General features: G+C 41.4%; 1 protein-coding gene across 1 annotated transcript in view; it reads left to right on the top strand.

The window, feature by feature from the left end:
• tgfbr3 (transforming growth factor, beta receptor III) overlaps positions 1–24,581 on the top strand; it is a 70,952-nt gene extending 46,371 nt beyond the window's left edge. Inside the window, exons 5-17 of the mRNA XM_073476285.1 lie at positions 604–787; positions 3,689–3,851; positions 4,292–4,439; positions 6,917–7,106; positions 7,388–7,653; positions 8,794–8,949; positions 10,711–10,827; positions 11,287–11,472; positions 13,131–13,424; positions 14,211–14,337; positions 18,645–18,680; positions 19,653–19,766; positions 23,782–24,581. Coding sequence (XP_073332386.1) covers positions 604–787; positions 3,689–3,851; positions 4,292–4,439; positions 6,917–7,106; positions 7,388–7,653; positions 8,794–8,949; positions 10,711–10,827; positions 11,287–11,472; positions 13,131–13,424; positions 14,211–14,337; positions 18,645–18,680; positions 19,653–19,766; positions 23,782–23,900 — 2,100 coding nt within the window. The 3' untranslated portion in view covers positions 23,901–24,581. The remainder of the gene's footprint in view (positions 1–603; positions 788–3,688; positions 3,852–4,291; positions 4,440–6,916; positions 7,107–7,387; positions 7,654–8,793; positions 8,950–10,710; positions 10,828–11,286; positions 11,473–13,130; positions 13,425–14,210; positions 14,338–18,644; positions 18,681–19,652; positions 19,767–23,781) is intronic.
• Positions 24,582–25,062: the final 481 nt, after the last annotated feature.

The following is a 25,062-nucleotide window of genomic DNA, read 5'->3' on the forward strand; positions in this document are numbered from 1 at the left end:
CACCAGCTTGTATCACTTTGGTATTTTGGGGATGTATGATGTGCAAAAAGATATTTTCCAGGTCAAAAATGTGCTGAATATATTAAAAAACATTTTATTAATGCTAACAGTTTAATGCCCGAGCACTGGCATGTGCCTTCAACATTGGGGTGTGTTTTTTAACTTGTTTTTACCTACTAACCTTCCTCTCTGTCGTGTGTCAGTCTCTCTGTGTCCTTTCCGTTGTGGCTGTTTTCGAAGCAGACCTACACATTTGCGATGACGCACTACAACGCAGTCCACTGTTTAAACACTGGAAACCAGACACCCTATTGTGTAGAGGAACATGTGTAAAAATACGCTGAGCATATTTGCAGGAGCTTTGAAATAACGGTTGGGATGGAGTGTGAAGGATGGGTTTCACCAATGTTTGGAAAGCAGGTTTAATTTTGGAAAAGGCTGAGCTCTTTTTTCAGTCCGCCTGCAGGTTCTTCATTTTATAATCTCACAGGGATGAGTGTGTCCTACTGTTGTAAACTCTTAAAAGTCATACTGTTAAGAGAAATGCAAAATATTTGATAAATAATTGTTTTTTTCTGTCCTCCTGTCTTTTCCTCCCTCCAGGTATCTGAAGGCTCAGAGGTCCACTTTCAGCCAGGAAACTTCTCCCTCTTCTGCCAGATCCAGAAGGAGACCCTTCCCCACGGCAGTGAGCACCTCCTCAACTGGGCCCAGAGGAAGTACAGCGCCGTCACCTCCTTCTCTGAGCTCAGGATGACTCAAGACATCTACATCAAAGTCGGAGAAGGTGTGTACTAGATTCCCTAAATTCCCAACATAGCTCTAGGCCCCAAGGCAGGCCTCCAATGTCCCACCTTTAGCTCCCATAACTTAACTTAGCTTTTGTGTTTGAGCTGTTGCTACAGTTTTACATGCACTACTCCGAAAAAATGTTTTTCCTTCCCTCAATAGGCATCTCACCCTTTTACACTATTTAACAGGCTACCTGTGGTAATTCTGAGTTGTTGCTCCTCAAGAACTCCAGAAAAATAAAGAGAGTGCACAGACCACAGTTTGAATTTGTGTATTTTGGCTAGAGGCTTTTATTAGAGGTTAAACAGTGACTTTATTAATCATTAAATCCACTGACAAAAACTTAATGGGTAACTAATTTGGGAATTAGTCAATCATTAAATACATTTTTCAAGCACAATGTTTAAATTTCCTTGAATCCAGCTTCTCCAATGTTAGGATGTGCTCCTTTTTCTTCTTTTATGTGTGTTTTGGCAGACATGTGATGCAAGTCCCAACAGTCTTACCTGCAGTATCTTTATAAAAGAGAAAATAATATCCGTTTAATGATATTTTTGGCCTGTTTATCTCACCTGTTCAAGAAGTATGATGCCAGTTTGCAGAATATCTCAGTTTGGACCAGATTCAGGCCTTAAGCTTCATATGCAGGCAGATTTCTTGTTCGTCCATGTACAATAAGGATGATGCCTGACAGGGTTGTCTTCTCTATTCTCAGACCTTTGTAATGTCAACACTGCAACGTTAAACTTTCTAAAAACTATTTAAGATGAAATATTTAAACTGAAAACAAAGTTTTTGAGCAAGGAAAAGTCATTCAAGTCATGAATCTTTAATTTTCAAGTCCAAGTTGAGTCAATCAAAACGGTGACTTGAGTCCAAAACAAGCAATCCCAAGATGGAAATATTTTATTCCTTATTTTTATGATGTCTTAATAAACCAAATGAATAATTGATTTAGTGACAAAATAATTGACAGATAATAAATAATGAAAATAATTTCCTGTTGCAATGCTACTTTTTATGTGTGGCATATTTTGCTGCATGGTAACTATCTACTGTGCGTGTGTAGATAAGTTATTTATGAACATAAAAAGACCAGAACAGAACATATTATTTGCTTCATACTGACACCACAGGTTTCTATAGAGGTGATACTACAAAAAATAGGTTAAAAATAATAATATACATGACCACCTAAGACCACCTAACTTAAAGGTGCCTTGTGGAGTTTTTCAGTTATGTTTACATTTAGCGTGTCTCAAAACACAGTGTGTGTATCAATGAGGTCTAGCAAACATATTTAATTAAAACTCACCAACTTTTCAAATATTCAAGATCATGTAATATTAACATAAACGCATGCTAACGTGCTGCCAGATGTCCTTGTTTGAACATGCTGTGAGTCTTGAGACCATTTAAATTTAGTTTCCTATGTGTGGTCATGTGTAATTGTGAGACAAATGTTCAGATGTTGAAGTCATAGAAACTGAAATATGAAGCCAGGATAGTGATTTGACCAAAAATTCTAAAATAAAACTTGGTATTTAAGACTTTGGAAAGGTTAAATTTAGATTTAAACATGCTGGCAGATCACTGACAGTATCATGTCCCTGGATACAAATTTTGAAAATGTCTGTCATTTGTATTGTTTGCTCACAAGTTTTACTTCCATATTTTTTACTTATATGATAAGGCTACAATAAAAATGCCTAAAAAATGTACATAATGTGGTGAAAGGCGTATATGTTGACCAAATGTGAAGTGGAAAAAGCAGAGGCAAGCAGGAGATCGACTGTGGCTGTTACATTTTTTCAATAAGTGAGGGAAGGTGGGAGTATGTCTGAAGTGAAGAAGCACTGGGGGATTCTCAGGGGAGACTATGATTGATCTTCACACATGTTTGAGCAGTGGACTTTTCGATTCTTCACTCTCTACTGGCCACTCCACGCACTGAGCAGACGGCACGTCCGACTTCACAATGCATCAGCTCTCAGACAGGACATCTTGTTTTTAATGAGCATCTTTCACTACGCGGACATAAAACAAATCTCACGTCTGGAGACGAATAATGTCTCCACTACTGCCGGTGATAAGTTCTTTCTCTGTGTTGTTAACTACTGTGGAGGACAGAGTGGTTACTCAGCCTTCAAGCGTTTGGCTTGTGTCATTAGGGGGCTGTGGTCTGGCACGAGCCCAGAGTGCCATGATGTTTACTCGGAGCTGTGGATTTCCACTCCTTCACATCATTAGTGGTGTTTCATGAAGATGGACAGATTCTCTCTCTGCTTCCTAACCAGGCCCGCACCAGTGCCACAGGGGTTCCGGAGAGGAAGGTGCCAACCTTCAGTTTACACTTTGTCCGAGGCTCTGTTTGCCAAATAAGGAAGCAGCTGTCTTGTGTTTTCTCTGGGCGCTGAGAAGGGGGCCTAGCTTTTTTTATTTCTGAAGGTGCTTTCTTAGCAGTTAACGAATTTATGAAGAATCACAGAAGTGGAGGAAAAAACACTCGAAGGTTTGATTAAATGTGTTTATGAATATTATTGTCCTGTTATTGTGGAGAGATTCTGGTAAAGACGCTTGCTTAGTTTTCCCACCGAAAGAGAAATTTCCCTGTTGATAAGAAGACAGCACATGCCAATCGCAGCATGCCCAACCTCAACCAGCACAGGTCTGGACCTTGTGCTGAGTCGATGTGTAGAGAAGTGAGCAGGGAAACAGTTCTTCAGCAAACATCCACCCTACTGAAGTCTCTGTGAGCAGGGGCGTGCTGTTCTGTAGCTGACCTCTCGCTCTGACCTTCCTGTGGTGGACGGGTAACAAAAAGCACTTTTTTCTCCTTCGAGGGAGCCTTGCAGAACCCCTCCGAAGAGTAACATAAACATCTTTCCACTTTCAGATCCAGTGTTTTCTGACACCTGCAAGATTGATAACAAGTTCCTGTCTCTGAACTACCTGGGCGGCTACGTGGAGCCACAGGCATCAAAGGGTTGTGTCCTGTCAGGCCCCGACAAAGACCGAGAAGTCCACATCATCGAGCTGCAAGCCCCCAACTCCAGCAGGTGAGCAGCCAAAGCCAAGAGAACATGTTGTCAGAGTTTATTTTTGAGGTCAAGATGCTCAAACTAATCTCTATGGAGTTTGTTTTGGATGGAAACTAACACGAAGGCTGGGAGGCGGAGGTGGGGGGGGGTACTGTTCACTTAGTGGTGTTCTTTTGAGAGAGATATTTCAAAACTGGGCCTCAAAGTTCAGGTTTCCAGATAATCTTCTCACTCCCTCTGAGGAGTGATTATTGTACACCCAGAAGACCGCAAATCTGGGAACGTGTTGGTATCTGTGCTGTATCTCACTCTGTTGCTATCTGGTCTGTAGTGCATATGTCTGCTTTTTTTCTGGGAATACGTCCAGCTTTTTAATTAGTTGGCCAGACACATGGGGCACGATAGCGCAATGCCGACCAAACCGTCCAAAATTATTTTTTCCCTCTCCTTTTCTGCAGCGCTTTCCAGGTGGATGTCATAGTGGAACTACGGCCTCTGGAGGACGATGGCCCGCTGCACCGTGACGTCGTCTTGGTGCTCAAGTGCGCCAAGTCTGTCAACTGGGTCATCAAGGCCCACAGTGTGATAGGCAAGCTGGATGTTGTGGTAAGCAAGCAGCGTGACAACTGATAAAAGCTTCTCATCCAAGAACATCTTCTTTTTTTCCATCACAGACCTCACCCCTGAGATGTTATATAGTCTTATCACACATCGCAGAGCCTCACAAGTCATGTCACAGACAAGTGAAATGTCATCACTTTGCACTGCTGACCAAAGATGTTGTCACACCAGAATGTGTGTTGAATTGGCGCCTGGTCCCCCCCGCTGCAGGATAGGGTGGGAATAACAGGTTAGGAGGAACTGTGAGATTTCATCGCGGCAGCTCCAGGGACTGTCATCACATTCAGAGAGCCAGGGGCAGCAGTTGAGGGGGCGTCACATACTTTCAGAGGCAAGGCTACTGAGCTGCTTCCCATCAGTCATAATGTGAATTATGAGCAGCGTTTGTTCAGGCACTTTGTTAAGCTGGGAGCTGTTAGGACCTCCTCCACACACACCATATACAAACACTAGCTAATTACTGCAATATATCAGGGTTTCCTTTACTTAGAAATGTGGTTTTATACTTATCAACCCTGAGTGAGAATTTACAGTTTTGATATTAAATCTTCATTAGCGTTACTTAAGTCTGTCAGGATCCTGAGGAAATACAAGAAAATGACACCTACGGAGGAATAGTTGAACCGTAGATCATGTTGATGGAGAACTGGCAGTTATCCAACCACCGTAACTGCTTCAGAGATGGAAATTTAAACCACATTATGGAACATATATTCCCAAGAATATTTCATTTGTACTTCTGTACCTCCGATCCATTTGCTGTGTTCTCGTGTGCCCCTCTCTGCTGTGAGCTCTGTACTGGTTTCCGTGGGGGTGTGCCCGGGGGTCTGTGTTTCCTCACTGTGTAATGCTGATACCCCTGCAGGGCTGCTGCAGCCATGACACTGCAGTTTTGCCAGGCGCGGTGTGTTTGTACAGCTGCCTGGTCAGCGCTGTACAGTAAGTCAGTCAGGTTGTGAGAGTGTAATGCCAGGTCACAGCCCACGGTACTTACAGAACAGCTCAAATGGGCCTGTAATACCCACCTCACACTTGCACAACAATAGAGCAGTTTTGGTGAAGAATGTAGATCATTTTTAGATGTGCTAGATTGAAGATCCTGACTGAAATAACTCAACATATTGTAAACATCAGATTTTGCACATTCACTGCCTCGGTTCATGAGCAAATACCTGCAAAACAGGACATTCCTGTAAACCTCAGCTCTGCTTTGTGTCTACTGCTATAAGCTAAAGCTAACATACTACCATGATAAACTTAGATGGTGACCATGGTGAAAATGACACCTGCTTAACATCAGTCATTGTGAACATGTTAGCCTGCTGACACTATCATTTCTATCAAAGCACCACTACGCCTAAGTACAGCTCTTACTAATTGGTACATTAAGGCTTCTACAACTTCTGTTAAAGGACGAGTTCACCCAAAAAAGGAATTTCAGTCATTATTTACTCCACCACCATGTCCTCATCCACTTTTACTACTGTTTCTTGTACAGTTTCGGAGAATGCTGCAACGCTATTCTGTCGTGAAGCTCTAGAAATGTTTTGTGAACCACAAAACTGTTCCTCTAAAGAAAGCAGTATCACAGCAGGGTTTTGTGTTTGCTTATTGTGGACAAAATGGAAACATTAACTGAAAGGTAATCATCTAAAACTGTGCTAATTTTTCGTTCCTATGTGTTTAAACATTTAATACATGCACATCTTAACAAGATATTGAAATGCATAGTGAATGTGTTTAAGTGGCTACTTTAGAGTTGTACCACTGGTTTTGAGTGATAAATACACTTTTCACAGTTTGTTTGTGGTCACACTAAACCAGAACCTGTTAAAAACAAAACTTGCAAGTGTTGCTACACATGATTGTCAGTGTTATACCGCACAAGGATGGTCCATCTAAACACAAAGCCATTTACTTCGTTCCCACATAGCTGACATTTTGACTTTTATTTGACAGCAGTGGTACACAGGATGCTTTGCTTATGCAACCAGTGTTTGGGAGAGTGTCAGCTCTGTATGCGATATGATAGCCTCGTAAAATCTCGCTCTCGCTCCTGTCAGAAAGTGGGTTTTCCTCAGTGTTGCTCAAGAGACTTGAATCTGTGGGAACTTGGCTATGAGAGAGAATCGTTACTCCCTAACACAGGGAGGGTACGCAGCAGGGCAGGACATGAGTTTTAGGATCGAACGAACATGTTGGTTTCTCAGCTCTAATTGAAAGATGACACGCCCATTACCTCACGCTCATGCACATGATTCACACTTGACACAGAATAAGAGCAGGACTGTACTTGAAGTTGACTCATGTAATACTTGAGCAGTTAATCATGTCATTTGTTTCAGAAGAACATAAAAAGGAGCTTCTTTGAAAAATGTATGTGTCTTTTAGAAATGAGAATTTGTTATTTTTTGATATAAAATAAGACAGGATTAATAACACTTCTGCTTTCTTCTCTACAGGCCTCTGATACCGTGAGTGTTAGTTCAAATACAGAGAGACTGGTGCAAGTGTCAAAATCCCCCAAGCAGCACTTGCCATCGGGGTCACAAGCTTTGATCAAGTGGGCGGGGGAGCATGGCTACGGTCCAGTCACGTCTTACACCGGCACTCCTGTGGCGAACCACTTCAATATCCGACTCAGAGAGCCAGGTAAACTGAAGAGACATCCTCTCCACTCTCCACTCAGATTTCATTATAGTGTAGCAGAAATAACAAAAGTGTTTAAATTTACAGTATAGTTATAACACCATGCACAAGACTTACATTATAGCAGCTGCTACAATTGTTTTCATGACTAATATTGCACATGTCACAGGCCTCATAGAGAAACTAGCGTGGAATTGTTAAATGGTTTTATAGTCGTAGCCCCGTGTAATTTCCCTGCCTGTAAAAATCAGCCTCATGAGCTTCTACCCATGTGTGACTTCCAGATGTGGTGGATCCTCTGGAGAGCATGTTTCCTCCAGAGCTCTCCATCCTGCGTGACTCCAGTCCTCATCCAGGAGTGGGAACGGCTTCACGACGCTCCAGTCTGCCCTTTTCCTTCCCTCAACCTCTGCCTCTGCCCTCCGCCCTCGACGAGCAGCCCTGGGAGCCCAGAGAGCCCGAGGAGAGTCAGCGCGCTCTGAGCGTCGGCCTCAGCGTGCAGTGTGAGGCCACGAGGATGGTGGTCAGCATCGACAAAGAGAGCCTGCAAGTGAGTGGACAGCTGTCAGATCGTAGCATATGTATATGCACAATGCAGCAAATTACAAGTGTTTAATTAAAAATAATTACCAATCATATTAAATCAGTACATTTTTGGAATCAGCTAATGGATTCAGCAACAGTTACATCACATAAGCAGTTTAGGGTTGTTCCTCTCTAATGACAGACATAAAGAGCATATTTTTTTCTCTTATTCGATGCTTGATGATAATTTAACCTCAAGACTGAACAGGAAAAAACTCAACAATCAAGTCATTTGTTTTCCCATCCAGACTAAATCCTCTGTCATAAATAATTTTAAATTGGATTCAAGTCGCACATCTGAAAACTGTTTCACGGTCTGATCATTCAGATTTGCTTTTGGGTACTTAGTTGTTTACGTCTCTGCTCTTGTGACAAAGACTTGATGGGACAAATTGTGTCAAGAAGAAAGGAAAACAACACACATGGAGGATACCCAAAGAGAATACCAGCGTCTGGATCAATTAGGGGGGCTGAATGAACGTTTTCTGCACTGCTATTTGAAAATAGCGACATAAACCTCCATTTCGCCGGGTTGTTGATAATTGAAAAGCATTCAAAGTGTGCATGCATTTGTGTTATACAAATATACTACACGGTGGTCAGTTTGGTAATGATAAACACAAATGTAAAGCTCACTTGTTGATTAATACGTGAGCCTTCAGCTGTCATGATACAAGCTGAATATAAAGATAACCTCATCAAAGTTTGAGTTCTACAGAAGTGAAAATATAAAAGAAACACTGTTCAGCGCTGTGAGAAATGTTGTCATTATTTTTTGCTCTTTATTGAAACGCCAGCGTCCCTGTTTTACACAGGCTGACATTGAGGCAAATAGGACAGTTTCCAACATTTGGCGTCTGAACACGGGGATGGAGCAGTCAGCCCACATCACAGAATGGAAACTGGCATAGACTATAATTAGAAGAAGCTGGAGCTGGAGCTAGACCACCTTGTGGGATTTGTTTATTCCTGAGAACTCCAAGTCTTACACAACCCCTTTGACTTTCTTTCTTTTTTTTTTTTTTTTACAATTCTTAAAATGAGTTAATAAAGAGAAAATTATTTGATCTTTATCCAATCTTGCCATTTTTTGTAATTTCCACAGGCGAGTGGGTTCACCCATGCCAACCTAACACTGCAAGACCCAGCCTGCAGAGCAACAGTCAATGCCACCCACTACACACTGGAAACTCCTCTGACTGGCTGTCAGACCGCAATATATCCCATGCAGGGTAGCCCAATGGCCCTCTACATCAACTCTGTGAGTACAATACCTATTATTACATTTGAGGTTAAAGCTGCTTAACCAGGATCATTAAAAAAACATGGCCTCCTAGTTTGTTATGTCAGAACAAATGGGAGTACAAAAAATAGGTTAGATTAAACTGAATTTAAAATGAGTTATTGTTGAGAAATAAGCCTTCTTGGTGTTTGTTTAGATGTGTGTACTCTGTTATACAATACATTAAATAAAGGTCTAGTTGTAATCAATGCTAACATCTGCAAGCTAGGCTTACTAGGCTAATTAGCTTCCACCTTAAGAGTAAAGACACTTTCTGAATGAAAGCTAGTTAGCCTAGCGTACCAGCTTCCATTTTTCGAGTGGAATATAAATGTCGTAAATCTCTAAGGGTACAGGACTACATGTTGTCAAGAGTTCACATCTCTACCCATGAAAGAGGGCAGCTAATGCTAGCTACAAGCACTTCTGTGTGCAAGATCTGCAGAAAACCCAGGTCTAGTGGTAGTCAGTGCTAACGTCAGCAAGCTAGGCTAACTAGGCTAATTATCTTCCACCTGTAGAGTGAAAACATTTTCTGAATGAAAGCTAGTTCGCCTTGCTTACCAGCTTCCAAGTTTCATAAATCTCTGCGAGTACATAACCGAGGTCAGTGGGTTGTTTGAAAACGAGGAAGAAAAACTTCCTTTATGGATCGTTGTAGGCTATAAACGGCTATGATGTGCTTCAGTCAGTAGAGCACCAAGTTAACAGAGAGTTTCCGAGCACTGCCAGCTATCAGACTTCAGTCAACAGCTGAAGGGAAACACCCTCTCACTCAGAGGCTTGAAGCTTTTACACTGTTTCCACACATTGTTTTATCCTCTTTTTTTGTATGAATAAAAAATGGAAAAATAGTCATTATAGTTTGTTTTTCCTAACACAAAAAGTAGGAGAAATCAGTGTTCCATTTATTTTTAAAGTTTATTTTTCATGCAGTGCTCACATGGGCCTCAGCATTCACGTCTGACATCCTCAGTTATCTTCATCATTATGGAATGCACTCATTCAGCATGTTTGTTCTAACAAGCAAGGATGAATCACTTCCTCCCCAACCTTTTGAAATCTTTTGTGGAGGAACTTTTGGAACAACACATTTTCTGTCCAATGCAGATTGAAAACCTGGGCACACGTCCAAGGTCGTCTTTTGTGTTAGCAGTTGGACGCAGGGATAACCTCTGACCTCCAGTTACAAGACATACGTTTTCATTGTGTGGGCCCCCACACATCAAAGATAATGATAATAATGTTTTAGCTGTTGTTCCTCCTGTCCTGTGACATGTTGATTTAATTCAGCTGTGGCACCAGTGGCAGGTCAACTCACATTTGGTGCAGACTTAAGAAAAACACTGTTAGCGTGATTGAGATCGGCCTCTCACCTCATTTAATCAAACTGTTCTTAAAGCAGCGTGAACTCATCTCAGACCCCTGACATTCCTCTGCTCTACTGAGAAATTAAAATCATGTTTTATGTTTGTGTCCCAGTGCTGAAGCCACAGGACATTCCCACATTTTAAATCCAACTCATTGGTTACAGAATGTTTTGGCAACCCCTCTCAAATATTCAGATGTCCGTGTCTTTGGCTTAAGGAACACCCCTGAATTAAGCAACACTACTCACAATTGGATCTGTTAAAAAAAGAGTCTGGAAATGATTTTTGTGAAAGTTTTCCTCATACCTACTAACTGGTGTGGCTTTGTTTTTTGTTTTTTTTGACTAATGGACTCCTCTGTGGATTGCAGGTTTTGATAAGTCATTCTGAGTCAAAGGATGGGAGCGGTGGGCCGATGGATTATGACGACCTGGAATCTGGAGACCTGGTGTTCCCGAGGGACCCGGTGACCCAGTCTGTCATAGCGGTAAGACCACTGAATCATTGTGGTTCTGTCTCTGGGAGAGCTGCTCTACATTGCAGGGTGACAAAGTCAAAAAGTAAAGACCACCGATCATCTACATCTCAATGTAAATCATGTAGAGATGGAAAAAACTTCATTTCCCAGAGTCCCTTGGTGCTAATAAAGATTCATCTGGCTCCTGCAATCTCTCTGTGTTTCCACGATGTCTGTTTTATGAACTTGACCTGACATTTTTCCATTTTGAAGTTTCTCCATCTTCTCCCCTCCACTGACTTATTTTCCTTTGTCTCATCCATTCCTCATCTCCCACTTATTGTTCTTGTTTATACAGTATCCCTAATGTTCCTTCCCTGTTTTCTGCTTCATCTTCATGTGGTCAAAGATGAAGTAAGGGTGCTTAGCAATGGAATCTGAAGTCCCTGCTGATATTTGTGTTGGCTTTGTCTTTTTTTCTCCTCCTAGTTCAATTGCACGTACAGAAAGAACCAGGAACCCTCACTAACACTTCCCAGGATTGTACCGGGCCCAGGGATCCAACCGGTCAAAAACATGACGTTTAGCATGGAGCTGTACAACACACTGCCGTCCAACAACCCCTCACGCCAGCCCTTCTATACAGTCTCACAAAATCAGCAAGTCTTTGTGGAGGTATGCGCTGCATTTCCAACACAATACCTCTTATTTCTGTCTTACGCAACTTGTGTTTTTGCCCCTAAATGAAGACTTTAATAGGAAAACGGCTCTGTGTACTCTCTGTCTGGGACTCTAGCTCTTCCTGCTTTGATCTCTTAGTGTGGCATGCACAAGGTCAATTTGTATTTGTCTACTCGGGGCCCAAAAAGCATACACTCACTTTCACCCCTCATATCTACGTTGTGTCTCCTCTCTATGCGTCTCTGTATCCTGTCTATCCGGCTCAAAAGTCTGTTTCGGAACAGTGATTGTGGAGGTCATGTAAGAGATGGCAAAGACTCTTACTTTGAGGTCCTTTGAAGAGGTGATTTATAATGATATCAGCAGGAGATACCTCGCTGACAGTGTGGATGCAGGGCCAGATGGTTTTAGAGAGTTTTGTATGGATGTGTATGCAAGACCTTTCAAATGAGGATACCATCACTGACGATCCAGTGGAAGGAAAGAGGAGGAAAGTAACTCAAGGGACTTCCTCATGGAAGGAAAGATGTTACGACCATCATAACTGAAATTACTGAAATAACTGAAGAAAATTGTTGTAGTTGACCAGCGTTTTAGCAAACACATCCACCTGATGAATAAAAGTCCAATATTCACTCTCCTTATAGCTGTGTTTTGGTCTCTGCCAACTCCTAAAGGGAAATAAATGGATCTTTAGCTGCTATATGCTCCATTATGTTCACCAGCTTGTCACTAACTGTCTGCTGTCTGGTGCTGGACAGGTAGTGTACGGTGAGTTTATCAAGGTAAACAGCTGCCTGCTGTGACTGGAATAGGGATCAATGGGAGCAGTGAGACTAAACTTAACATTAAAGTTGCTATCATAAAACTGAAACCATGAGGTGAAAGATGCTGGAAAGCTGGTAGAGCTGAGAGGAACTGCATTGGTCTCTGTGAGAATCCTACATATGTGTGTGTATATATATATATATATGTATATATATATATATATATATATATATATATATATATATATATATTTATATATATATATATATATATATATTGATAAGTGCAGCTTTTATCTAAATATGAGGACATCGAAACTACTCTTATTCTCTAAAACTACACCCACGAGATGGTTAGCTTAGCTTAGTTTAGCATAAAAACTTGATGGAAGTATAATGTAGCACTAAAATTGTACTTATGTACTTAGTTACATTCCATCACTACCACAGATTGAAAAACACATACTATTCATAGTTGTACGAACCAGCACTTCCAAAGCTCTCTGATCAACACATTATATGTCATTTGTTTAATCCGGACAAAATCTCTGTTGTGAATACAACAAGTTGTTGTTTTAAGGGTTTTGTTTCTTGGCTGGGAACAATGACTTCCTGGAGTCCTGTCAGCGAGCTTGTTCCCCCTTCTGCTGATGTTTTCTTCTCCTGGCTGTAGCTTCACATTTACTGGAATGTGAGTGTGATATCAGTCTCATCATCTAACTCTCAGCAAGAGAGTTAGATGTCAGGTTAAATGTCAGTTTACTCCTCTAAAGACTTGTTACACTGATCATTTTTATCTTGACCCAAGTGTGACAGCTTGTTTAAATGACAAAGGCTCCATGCATTTGAAGAATAAATGTTTTTTTTCTTCTCCTTGTGCTTTAGGTCACATCAACCGCATCAGATCCGGAGCTGGGGTTCACCATCGTATCGTGCTTGATTTCTCCCAATTCCAACCCCAGTGTGGCCTCCGACTACCCTCTCATCGAGACAGTCTGCCCCAACGATGACTCTGTCAAGTACTATCCTCAGAGGGACTTCCCCATCCCTCACATGCAGTTGGAGAAGAAAAGTTTTAGCTTCACCTTCAACTCAAAGCTCAACATGTCCCTGCTCTTCCTTCACTGTGAGATGTCTCTGTGCTCCAAGAGATCTCAGAGTAACCAAAGACTACCACGGGTATGTAGTCTGATCTTCTTCAAATTACTTCCATTCTCTTGCATGTTTGATGATTTGACTAAACAGACCATCAGTGTTTCTTAAGTCTCTGCGGAGGTACAGTATGTAGTGTTAGCAGTGTTTGTTTGAAATGATTTTAGTGCACCTGCATCTTTGCCTGGCGGGCCTGAGCCATTCAGTATCAGGATCTGCACCTAAAGCTGAGCAGGAAACATGAATAGATGTCAAATCTGCCAAGTATCCAGCTGCAGAAAAAAATAAGCATCCATCTTAGCCATCATTTTAGTTTTCTCTTACTGTTCTCTGTCCAACACTCTTGCAAACACTTTCCTCTACTTTTTCTTTTTTTAACGTTTTTACATGAAAAAAGGAGTGATAAAGCAGTGGCCTCAGGCTGCCTTTTGACAGTGAAGCTAACTGTTATATTCTGATTACAATCAGTGTCAGGCTCAAGAGTTTGTCATTTGTTTGACTTCCAAGTTTGTACTTTCGGTCAGGTGTGACAGAAGGAATTTACTTGAGGTTGACCGATGTGAATGTTTGCTTTTACAAAACCTTTTATCTGCTGGAGAAAATTACAGAGACCTTTAAAGGAGACATGTTATGCTTTTCATTTTTTTTGTCCTTTCCTTGCATGTAAACCTATTCTAGTAGTAACCCAAAATAAAATTGAGAACATGAAAATGGACGTAATATGTCTCCTTTAACAGAGAGGCTTTTTTTTTCTGGATTTCTTCACTGTCAATTTCTTAATTCACTTTTATTTCTCAAATGTGATCCACACAGTGCCTACAACCCAGTGAGACCTGCGACTCTCTTTCTTTGGACAATATCATGATGATGATGATGAACACCAAGACGTCTACCAAGCCACTGGTTGTTGTAGATGGATTTGGTCCACCAGAAATAACAGGTTAGTTAAGAGGATAAAAAACATATTTTACACTGACTTAGACCATATGCCAATGCTTAACTCAACTTGGGTCTTAAATGTGTCTGTCACTCTCATCCATGTTTCCGTTTTATCGGTGCTACACATTTTGAATAAGGCTCTGGTTGCCATTGTTTTGAGTATGAAGTGTGATAAGGAAACTGGAGTAAAACGAGAGGGAAGCCGCTCTGAGTGTGAAGGAGCCGGAGAAAGCTCGGTCCGGTACTACACAAACCACAAAACTCTGCACATCACTTCCCCACATCTGGTCCTCATTAACTGCGGCCTGTGTGTGCGTGTTGTGTGATTTTTGTATGTAGGTGCGTGTGGATACACAATTGGCGTGTGCGTGTATGTATCTGTTTACATTAATGACGGTACACAAGAGTGTGTTTTGGGGTGTGTGGACATACTACCGTGTGGTTGACTGCAGTTAAGGGGAGTATGCTAACGCTGAGGCCCAGTTCGGCTCCTCTGGACCGGTTCATGCTGTGGGAGAGGTGGAAAAAGAGGAGTCATACAGAACCAAGCTCCAGTTGTTTTCACTTAGAACCTTCACTGTGGCCTCTGCTTTCCACTAGAGAGGGGGAGAAGGGAGGAGTGTGTGTGTGAGGGGAGTGGTGGTCCTCTTGTTGGCTTTGGGAGTCCGGCCAGAGCCTAAGGGCCCCTCGATCATCACTTGTTTAGTCATTCATTCATTCAATCGCTGTTTTGCGGGGTCTCAGGGGCTGCGAGTGTGATCCGTCGCAGGGAGCAGCCAGCAGATAGAGGCTGGGGGGGCTGAGGTAACCACGGTCACATTTTACTAATTACGACTTAAACTGAGATGCGGTGATATCATGAGTGCCCGATCTCTGGTGGACTGCCAGTGCTTTTCAAATCAGCATCCCCTCTGAGCAATGACATCAGCGACCGCTGTGGTCAGTTTGACTCAACAATACTGACTCATAATTTTAATATAAATCACATCATTTTAATCAGTGTGGGACAGAACCCATTGGCCAATACTGACCAACTCAAGCTTATTGTGGATACGTTGTAAGTAATACGGTATGAAAATCGCAATTGATAAATGACATGCTTACAGCAATTTAAATTTAAATTTGTCACGTACATAGAAAGCACTGTCAGCAGGAGGATGTTTGATTTGGGTTGGGTAAGGGTGTCTGGACTTTTCTCTTGGCTATAACACATCGGTACTAAGATGGTAATAAGAACTGGAGGGTTAAACACCCGCCCTGAGAGGAGGCAGACGCCAATGTCATAGAAGCAGTTCACCCAAAAATTTGTCATTTTCTGCTCACCCCCACGCTGATGGAAAGTCAGGTGATGTTTCGTAGTCCACAAAACATTTCTGGAGCTTCACAGAAAAAAAGCCCTGAAGTATTCTCAACAGCAACTATAATGAGGACAACAAAAAAAGCCATGAAGACCCTCCATACAGCCTGTCAGCTGTAATCCAAGTCTCTGAAAGCCCCAAGATCCCACATTGATTTGAGAAGACAATATTTACAAGCCAAAATTCACACTGTAGCTGCTAAGTGGGTGGACAAGCTTGACCGTGTGTCAAGGGTGTAAATAATGTCTTCTTAAATCAATTTAGGATCTTGGGGCTTTTCAGAAACTTGGATTACATCTGACGAGCTGTATGGAGACACTTTTTGTTTTGTTTTTGGTTTCAAAACAAGTCCCCATCTACTTCAGTTGTTCAGGAGAATGCTGCTGCATTACTGTGAAAAAGTACCTGAAAAGTCCGGTATAAGTCAGGCTCTAGAGCCTGTGTCTAGTAAGATTTGTAATAGTTGAAAACTGCTGAGCAGAAGTGGGTGGACTCATTACGACAGATGTAGATGCGGTCACTTTTTTGCCCAGAAATTCCAGTATTGATGTTTAAGGCGCTACAGAGGATGCTGGTGAACAGAAAGTCTGAAATCTACAGTAATGACTGAGTGAGTAAGCTAAGCTAGTCCAGAGTAGGCAGCAACATTGCCCTGCCCACACCGCTGCCAGTGCAGCGGGTTTATTTTCCATGGAGCACATTAAGTAAACACAGATATGCAATAAACACAGTGAAAAAAAAGGAACATTTCAAAGGCCCTGTTTTATGACACAAAGGCATCTTTTATGCTAGGATGGCAAACAAAACAAACAGCCACAGTTCTGCACTGGACAGCATCCCAAAGAGCCGAACTTGATCTACAAATCAAAGGGGGCCACTTGTGGCCAACTTGGTGCATGGAAAAAACATAACGGCCTCAAAGCCCTGCCATCAAAAGTAGATTTACTGCTTCACAACATCAATAAATTTTAGCTCTTATAATGGAGCTGGTAACGTTCAGCAAAAGTTGAAAAGTATCTTTTATTTGAGAGGCTGGCAGTGCAGGTTATATCCTCACACCAGTACAAGTAGTAGTACTTTAGTTTAAGTCTGAAATGACTAAAGGAAGCAGATACAAAGCCTCTAATGAGAGTTTGGTTTATTTACATTATAATGAATAAGATGTAATCTGCTTTTAATATCAGGGTTATTGTATTGTACATTATATTAGACAGGCTGAGTCTGTAGTGTGTGAAATATACTTTGTAAGTGAATGTGTTGACCCTTCAGATTGCTGAGCTTTCTAAGCAGCTGGTATCTTTGATAAATATCTGTGATGATGCATCGCCTTAAAACCTGCTGAATGAGGGGTTTTTTTTGCTGCTGTGTTCACTGGCTGAATGTCAGGCAGCTTACTTTATCATTCACATTATCGTAAAACTAAAAGAAAATGACGTTTTCTACTTGTACATGATTTTGGATTCATGCCTCAGCAGATTGTAATCGTTAAAAAAGTGTAAATCTTCTGACACTTTATACTTTTTCACTGAGTATACTGAAGAGAATAATGTGTGAGCAGATTCATCATGAGAACTACATAAAACCAAGGAACCTAAAAAGAAGGAATGGTCATTACGTCACTGAATCTTGCTTTGGGGCCAGAGTGTGGTGACAGCTGTATTGAAGTCTATGGGAGATACATACATTTCTCCATGCATCTCCTATAGACTTCAATACAACCAGCACAACAGTCTGGCTGCAAAGCAAGATTCAGTGTAATGACCCTTCCTTCTTTTTTAATTTCCTTGTATAAAACCACTGCATACTGTCAGCTGTATGTGGTGCTAATGGCCCTTATGCGGTAACGAGCTTTGAACTGTGAAGTTCAGCTGTTGTCGGCTTTTAAATGTACAAGCGACCGGCGTCGAAAGGCATTGGCCATCAGTGGTTTCCTTAAGTAAAAGGTCAGAGTTGAACAACAACAAGTCATTACGCGGGGGTGCGCTCTCATTCCATAGCGAGCAAACTTGCATAAACAAATGACGTTCATAGAGATATCAGAGCTGTTCCAACTTTGGCAAACAGCTTGAAGCTGCAAACATAAGTCATGGGTTTAACTTAGCGTATCGGTCCCCACAGACATCAAGGCTTTATTTGAAAAGGTGCACTGAGTTTTCAGCTCTGGGCGTTGTTAGACAAGAGTCGTGTACATTTCTTCACATTTAACATAACAAAATCTGAGTCAGATTTACAGGAAAACATTGCACACCACTGCCTCTTTACACGCCTCAGTTTAGTGCGTTCTTCCTCTGTTTTTGCTCGCGGAGCTGAGAGCATTAGCAGCCACTCTCTGCATTCTTAACAAAACAAGTCACATGGGACAGATAACACAGGAGCGATGGGATAGGGGTGAAGGGTGGCAGAGAGGACGTCCTCTGGCCATCGTCCCCTCTGAAATTAAAGTCCTCTCTGATGACCTGTCATCATCCATTATGCCAGATGATAACTCAAAGGTGTTCTTTCCAAGAATAGCACCCATTGTGCCGGAGTCTTGGACATGGACCAGGCTCGCCTCTTGAGTTCGCCCCGTACACAAGCGCCTTTGTATTGTTTGTTAAGACATCATTACAGCTAAGTTCACATTTGAAAGCCTTCCAGATGGCTCGAAATAAATGAGTAAGCAGAACTGGTCCGAGTCAGTAGGTTCATCCTTTAGGACACTGTCAGCTCACAGAATAGCTGCTCTTTCAGCATTTTTCTGCTCCAGGTTTCTGTATCACATTCCACAGAGACTCGCTTATCAACACACGGCAATATCAGCAATCTGCTGATCCTCTGGCCTGTGGCTGACAGGCTGACTCAGGATGTGTATTGTGTTTTTTTTTTTATAAATAATTGAAACTCAAAGTGTACTGTGCATCACGATACCTGATCATCAACATACATTAAAATCTCTCTTTCTTTTTTCCAGAACCCCAAACTCCACCGGGTCCTCCGAATGGGAATAGTAAGTTACTTTAAAATACTTTAAAAGTGTCATACTATGTTTTTCTCACTATCTTACTCCTCTCTTTATACTTTTATGTGTGTCTATGAATGTAAATGCTATGCAGTGTTCAGTATTGAATAGTTTAATGGTAATACATAGTTAAAAATAATTAGTTTCATACAAATATGTAACCCTGAATAGATGGTGTTTATAGATGAACCAATAATATTTTTTAAATTGAACTTAATATGATGAATGTTATTCTGTTATATCCTATTTGTTCTTTATTAAGTTTATTTTAATTTTATTATACAGTTTTTGTACCATCTACCATTGACACTGGCTCATAGCACAGTGTAGCTAGTTAGCAGGCTAGATTCGAGGTAGCACGTGCTGCCATGTTAAGGTTAAATAAAAGGAGATGTCTGTGTCTGTGTTAATTTACAGCATCATCTAACTGGTGGATTCATTGCTACTTAAGTATTGTAGTCTGTCTAGCTAACAGGAGCTACATTTGTTAGCAGTTATTGCTACATTCTGAGAAATAATCTTATTTGCTTTTTTAGAGGAAAAGGAAAAGAGACATAATAAAACTAGAATGGCACTCGGTAGAGCACCAACCTCCACCCAACAATCCTCTTTAATTCAATCAAGCCTCATCCAATATTAAACTCTAAGTAAAAAAATATAAATAAAATCCTGGATCTGTCCCTGTATCTGGATCCACACCAAAAGTTAATGAGGTCTATTCTAGGCCGAGACCCATCGTCCATCCAAGTTCATCCGTTCAGTTGTTGTGTAATCATGCTGACAAAAAACAACCAACCAACAAATGGACACTGATGCATTGCTGTTAGTTCATTTAATTATGTTCTATATAATTGTTTTAATATTGAACACTTTTGATCTCAGACTGTGTGTTTCAGAAAGTCTAATATATTCAAGTTGTCCTGCCAACATGTATAAACTGTGTTCTGTTTTCTGTCATAGACGGAGCTATAGACTATGTGCTGGACACTCCGACAGTGGTGGGAATCGCATTCGCAGCCTTTGTGATTGGGGCCCTGTTGACCGGAGCCCTTTGGTTTATCTACTCACACACAGGTAGGTCCTTCACCTGCTGCTCCGTGGCCTCCCGGCCCACCTCTCTACATTAATGAAAAGATAAGATGCAGAGGAATGTCCGAGTGTCTCAGTGCCAGAAATGTGCCGCTGGGATTGCCAAACATCCTGCTGCTGACAGAGGCCGGTTCACAATAACATATTGACTCCTTGACTGTAAATATATCCTGTTGGTCAGCAGCAAGAGCTCTTCTCTTTCCTGCCTTTGAATGTTTCTGGGGCTGCAGGGTGGTCAGCGAATATTCTCAGTACAATGGCTGGAGACGAGTTGGAAATTCCCCCTTTCGGTTTGAGCGGCACTCACCGGAAAAGACATACAATCTGTCCATTAGATGCCAAGACCTTCCCCATCGTCCCCAGCCTGCTGACCCCAGCCGACCCCCGAGAGGAAGTGTGCTCCCAGCAGCCCTCTGAGTTCACCGTTGCATAGAGCTGCCCTGTTCTCGTCGGCCTGACTGCTTGAATGGTGACCTGCCATGCCGTTGACCTGTTGCCCCATGGCTGATGCGTTCTCCATGGACGTCTTTCATAAACGGGGCTGGGATGTTTGACTTTTAGAAGTCAGGGCTTTTTCTGAAAATACAACAATGTGAGTGTTTAACGTTACGCTAAGTTTACAGTTTGGAAGACGCTCACAGTTGGAGAGTCTTAACTGGTTGTCAGTAAATCATCCTGTTGTGAATGTAGCAAAGACACAGCCACTTGTCAGAGCTGTTAGAAAATGTTTAAAGTTCCAGTCATGCTAAGTCACAAGTGTTTACTGAACAGGATTTCATGTGGAAGAAAAGATCAGCTGTCAGATTTTAGTGCCCTTATCTTTAACACAATATTGGTATTGGCTCCTCTTCGGAAAGCCACTTTATTTAAGCTTTATGGGTTTCCTAGAGTGACAAAGAAACACATGCCTTGTAGCTGACTGGTTTTCCAGAGGACAAAAGTGAGCATATATAGAGAAACAGGTGTAAGTTAAGATAGTAGCTATGGAAACACTTTTAAATAAAACGTAGAGATAAAGGCGCATGTTCCAGTTATTAAAATAGGCCTTAGTTGGGCGTGTGAAGCTGTCCTCGGCTGAAATTACCTTACATGGCTATATTGGCAGTTCCATGTAAACCCCAAGAATGTAGATCCCCCAAAACAACCACCAAAAATATCAGTTCAGAGTGTATTTTAAACCTTGTACACAGAGATGAAACATGAAAACAGATTTGAGTCTATCCCCTCAGGGTCTGAGGACAATGTTCCAGCCCTCTTGAGAAAGAAACATTTTCCTTTTCTCTTTTAAAGTTACATACACTCATTGGCATTATTTTGGGGGTTTTGTATTCCCCTTACAGTTTGATTCCTTATAAGGCAATTAGAAGTGTAAATGCTTTAAAAAGCACCTTACAATATATTATTTGACATTTTGTTCATTATCTTGGCTCTTATAATAGGTCTGCATTCTGCAAGGGCTGCAGTCACGCCTGCCAAGAGATCTGCTCTCCACCTCGGCTCAATTTGTATGAAATAACATACAAATGAAAAATTCAAAACCAATTTGGAAAACAGGCTGAATCACTCACACAAGGAGAAATTTCACACATTATCTGCCCTGAAAATCCAAACATATTCTACTAGATTATAAAATAAACGATTTTTTTGGTGATCGGCTGAGTTTTCCTCTAGTGCCACCGTGAGGTTGACATTTATAGGTTTGAGTAAAATTCCCCAGCAGCTGTTGGGTGGATTGCCATGACATTTGGTACAAATCCTCCATCAGCAGGTCAAAACTATAATTTGTTTAATACTTTGATTCATGAACAAATACATTCCCATCAGCCCAAGCTGTACTTTGTGTTTAGTGCTAGTTAGCAAATGTTAGCATGCTGTAAGGCTAAACTAAGACAAGGTCAGTGATGGGATTGAATAAAAGTACTCTACTGAAGTACCATTAAAGGTGCAATAAGTAAGAATTTTGGTTGAAAATATTCAAAACTTCACTAAAAAGAATATGAAAGAATTTCAGTTTTGCCGGTATGACGTCTATGTATTGTGTTGGCATCTTTAGCATGCTAACCAGCTAGGCCTCGCCCATCTGGGTGCAAAGCTCCTGTCCTAGCAGCATAAACACAAAAACTTCTTTGGTGCTACAAGCTCCCAGCCCGGCCTGCTAACTACACGGCTAACTGAGCTAACTAGCTAACGGCAGCTATAGTTGGCAGCAGTTAGCAGTTACTCTGGTGATATGCTGCCCCCCATGTGTTGAGAATGATTTCGGCAGGTGGCCAGTTCTTACATATTACACCTTTAAATTAATTTATTTTATCAGCAGTCAGAAAAAAGCAACTGGTTGTCATTATCAGATAACTGCTGAATAATTGGTCGACCCAAACATACATGTAAATAAATACATGTATATTTTATTTGTACTTATACCTTTGACACTTAAGTACATTTATTGCCAGAAAATTAAACATCAGATCCTTAAAAACTTTTGCTCAAGTACTATTTGTATGGATAACCATCGCATTTACCGAAGTAATATTTCACATGATATCTTTGCTTTTACTCAACACTTGTTAGTCATTGTTGGGAATTTAACTCGCACACATGCAGTTTTTCACTTGTGAAACTAGTCAGTTTCAGAAATGTCAAACAAATGTCTATAAAGAAGTTTTCTGTATCATGTCCTGGGACACTTTGTTTAAGGTATAGTACATTTTGAGTGTTGACTGTGCCTGGAAATACTGAGATTGTCAGACATCTGCTGCTGCATACAGAGTTTTCATACGCAGTATGTTCCTGTGACATGAAAGCAGCCTTTATCTCTCTATCTAGAAAGATAATATTGGACTTGAGAATTTATATTTCCTCAGACAGCCGAGGTGAATCCAAGTCCCTTTGTTTTGTGGAGCTCTCGGTCCTGTGAGGGAAAGACCCCTGGCAGCTCTGCTCTGGTAAACATTAACAGAACTTAGGGGCCTCAAAGAGGGAGCGGGATGCAAGATCGCCTGTGGACACATATGCCTGCCATATATGCAAGCGCTCGTACATACGTGCACATACTACTTTTAGTACAGAATGAACTGTCCCTAGAAGAATCTTTATCTGAGACAGGACATTTTATTGTGTCCTGACTGTTTCTTTCTGAAGGAATAAAGCCAGGAAGCAACCAAGGAACAGACCTCAGTAATAATTGTGCCAAATACTCAAATTAAACACAGACTTGGCTTCATTTCAAAAGCTGTTCATTGTCTGTCAGAGACATATTCAGTAAACAAATGAAACAACTTTCACCCGCCTCTTCATTTTAAGCACTGGATCCCGAGAGTCCACAGAATGAAATGCTTATTTAGACGTAGAACAATAAACCAGTCTTGGTTAGAGCTAAAGTCAGAAGGCCCTGTCTTCTGTTTGCTCTGCTTTATCTGCTAAAGCCGGGATAATTGATTCCAGATAACTAAAGAAATGAACTCCATGATCGGGAATCCTCTTCTTTTCTTATTTTTCAAAATGTCATCTGTCAGATAGGATGTGAGCCGTTGTTTTTGGGCTCTCTGAGGCAAAAGTTTTTGGGTCCTAGCAGTTTGTAGAAATCTGTGACAGATTATGATTGATATGGTAAAAGTTAATGCAGATGGAATCCAGAGCTCTTATTGTATTGCTTTGCTCTTTTGCCAAGTGCTTTGTGCTAAAACTTTTGCTTGAATAAGATGTGTAAATCTACACAAGGACATGCACAAAACATTGGGATAGAGAATTTTATTTTAACTGAAACATAAGGTTTATGTCAAGCAGTGACAGTCATAGTAAATAGTAGGAGATTAAACAGTACATTTTTCTTGTAAAATGTAAGACTGCAGAGGAACAATGGAGCTTCCAGCATCCTAGAGGAGTTGCAATTTGTAGCTTTACCCCAATCGATTCCTCATGTTCGTGCCTACCCCTGAATTCCTGTCATTTATATCAATTTTTCCCCTCCTCCCTTTCCTCTCCACTCCCTCTCCTGCTCTAGGTGAGACAGCGAGCACACAGCCGATCCAGAAGTCGCAGCCCGCTTCAGAGAACAGCAGCGCGGCCCACAGTATCGGCAGCACACAGAGCACGCCCTGCTCCAGCAGCAGCACAGCGTAGCCCAGGACACGACCCAGCTGGACGCAAAGCCCTGCCGCTTCACCAGGAAGGGGCACAACGGTTCACAAGGGCCGGTTTGTTGATCTCCTACCATAAAAGGAATTATTTTGGGGGGGGGGTTGTGATAGGAAGGGAAAAAGGAAGATTATGAAAACAGAAGAAGAAAACACACAATAACACGTCTGGTCCTTGTGTAAATTCCTTTTGTGCCACTTCAGTTGTGTGCAGATAAATATGCTGTTCTGGTGTTATTGGTCTGTAATAGAATAGAGCCCCAGCTTGGCAGCCTCACCTCTAGTACAAGACAACAAATGTGAGTTCAAACCAGGCATTTCTTTTTTAATCAAAATGCTGCTTTTTTCAGACCACAACACCGCCTCTTGTTCTGACCTTAAATGGTGTGATTTAGGCTCTTTGTAACAGGCAGGTGAACTTCAACAGCGAGGAAAGCAAATCAAGCTACAGTGCTGTCAGTATCAGTAAGTAAGATGTTTATGGCTGGACTATAACACGTTACTTTATGACATGCAACCCTGAGGGTGGCCAAGGAGCAAAGCAAACCACTATTAACATGCGGACAAAAAGTGCAGTATGAGCGGAAGCGTGTCATCTCGGCACAGAGAGAGGTGATGGCTTTTTCAAAGACAGTGTAGGTATTGAATGTAAACAGAAGAGTAAACGCCAAAAAATGTGAAAGAAAAATGTGAAAGACATGCTGATAAAAAAGCCACATTTTACAGTGTACTCGTTTCACTGCTTCCCTCGATAAAAACATATTTTACCAGTGTTTTCTAAACAGTAGTTACACAACTTCACAGGGGCATTATGGGTTCCCTTTTACTAGTTATTGTTAAGGGAATAGTTTAACATTTTGGGAAATGTGTTGATTTACTTGTATGCAAACATTTGATGAGAATATTGATATCTGTGCCTTGTCTGTGTGTTAAGTATGGAGCAGGATTCAGGCGGTGAATAGTTTAGCGTGAAGATATTAGATAAATATTTCTACATTTTTAAGACAACAGAACTGTTTGTGGGGAAACTTGTTTTGCTTGAACATTTGATCATTTGGGAGGCAATGGCTACACCCGTGCAAAATAAAAGGTAAAAGCTGCTAGCTTGTTTAGCTTCAAATTGTTAGGGTTAGGGTAACTTGCCATTT

The sequence above is a fragment of the Pagrus major genome, chromosome 11, assembly GCF_040436345.1.
Source record: "Pagrus major chromosome 11, Pma_NU_1.0".
Taxonomy (NCBI): Eukaryota; Metazoa; Chordata; class Actinopteri; order Spariformes; family Sparidae; genus Pagrus; species Pagrus major.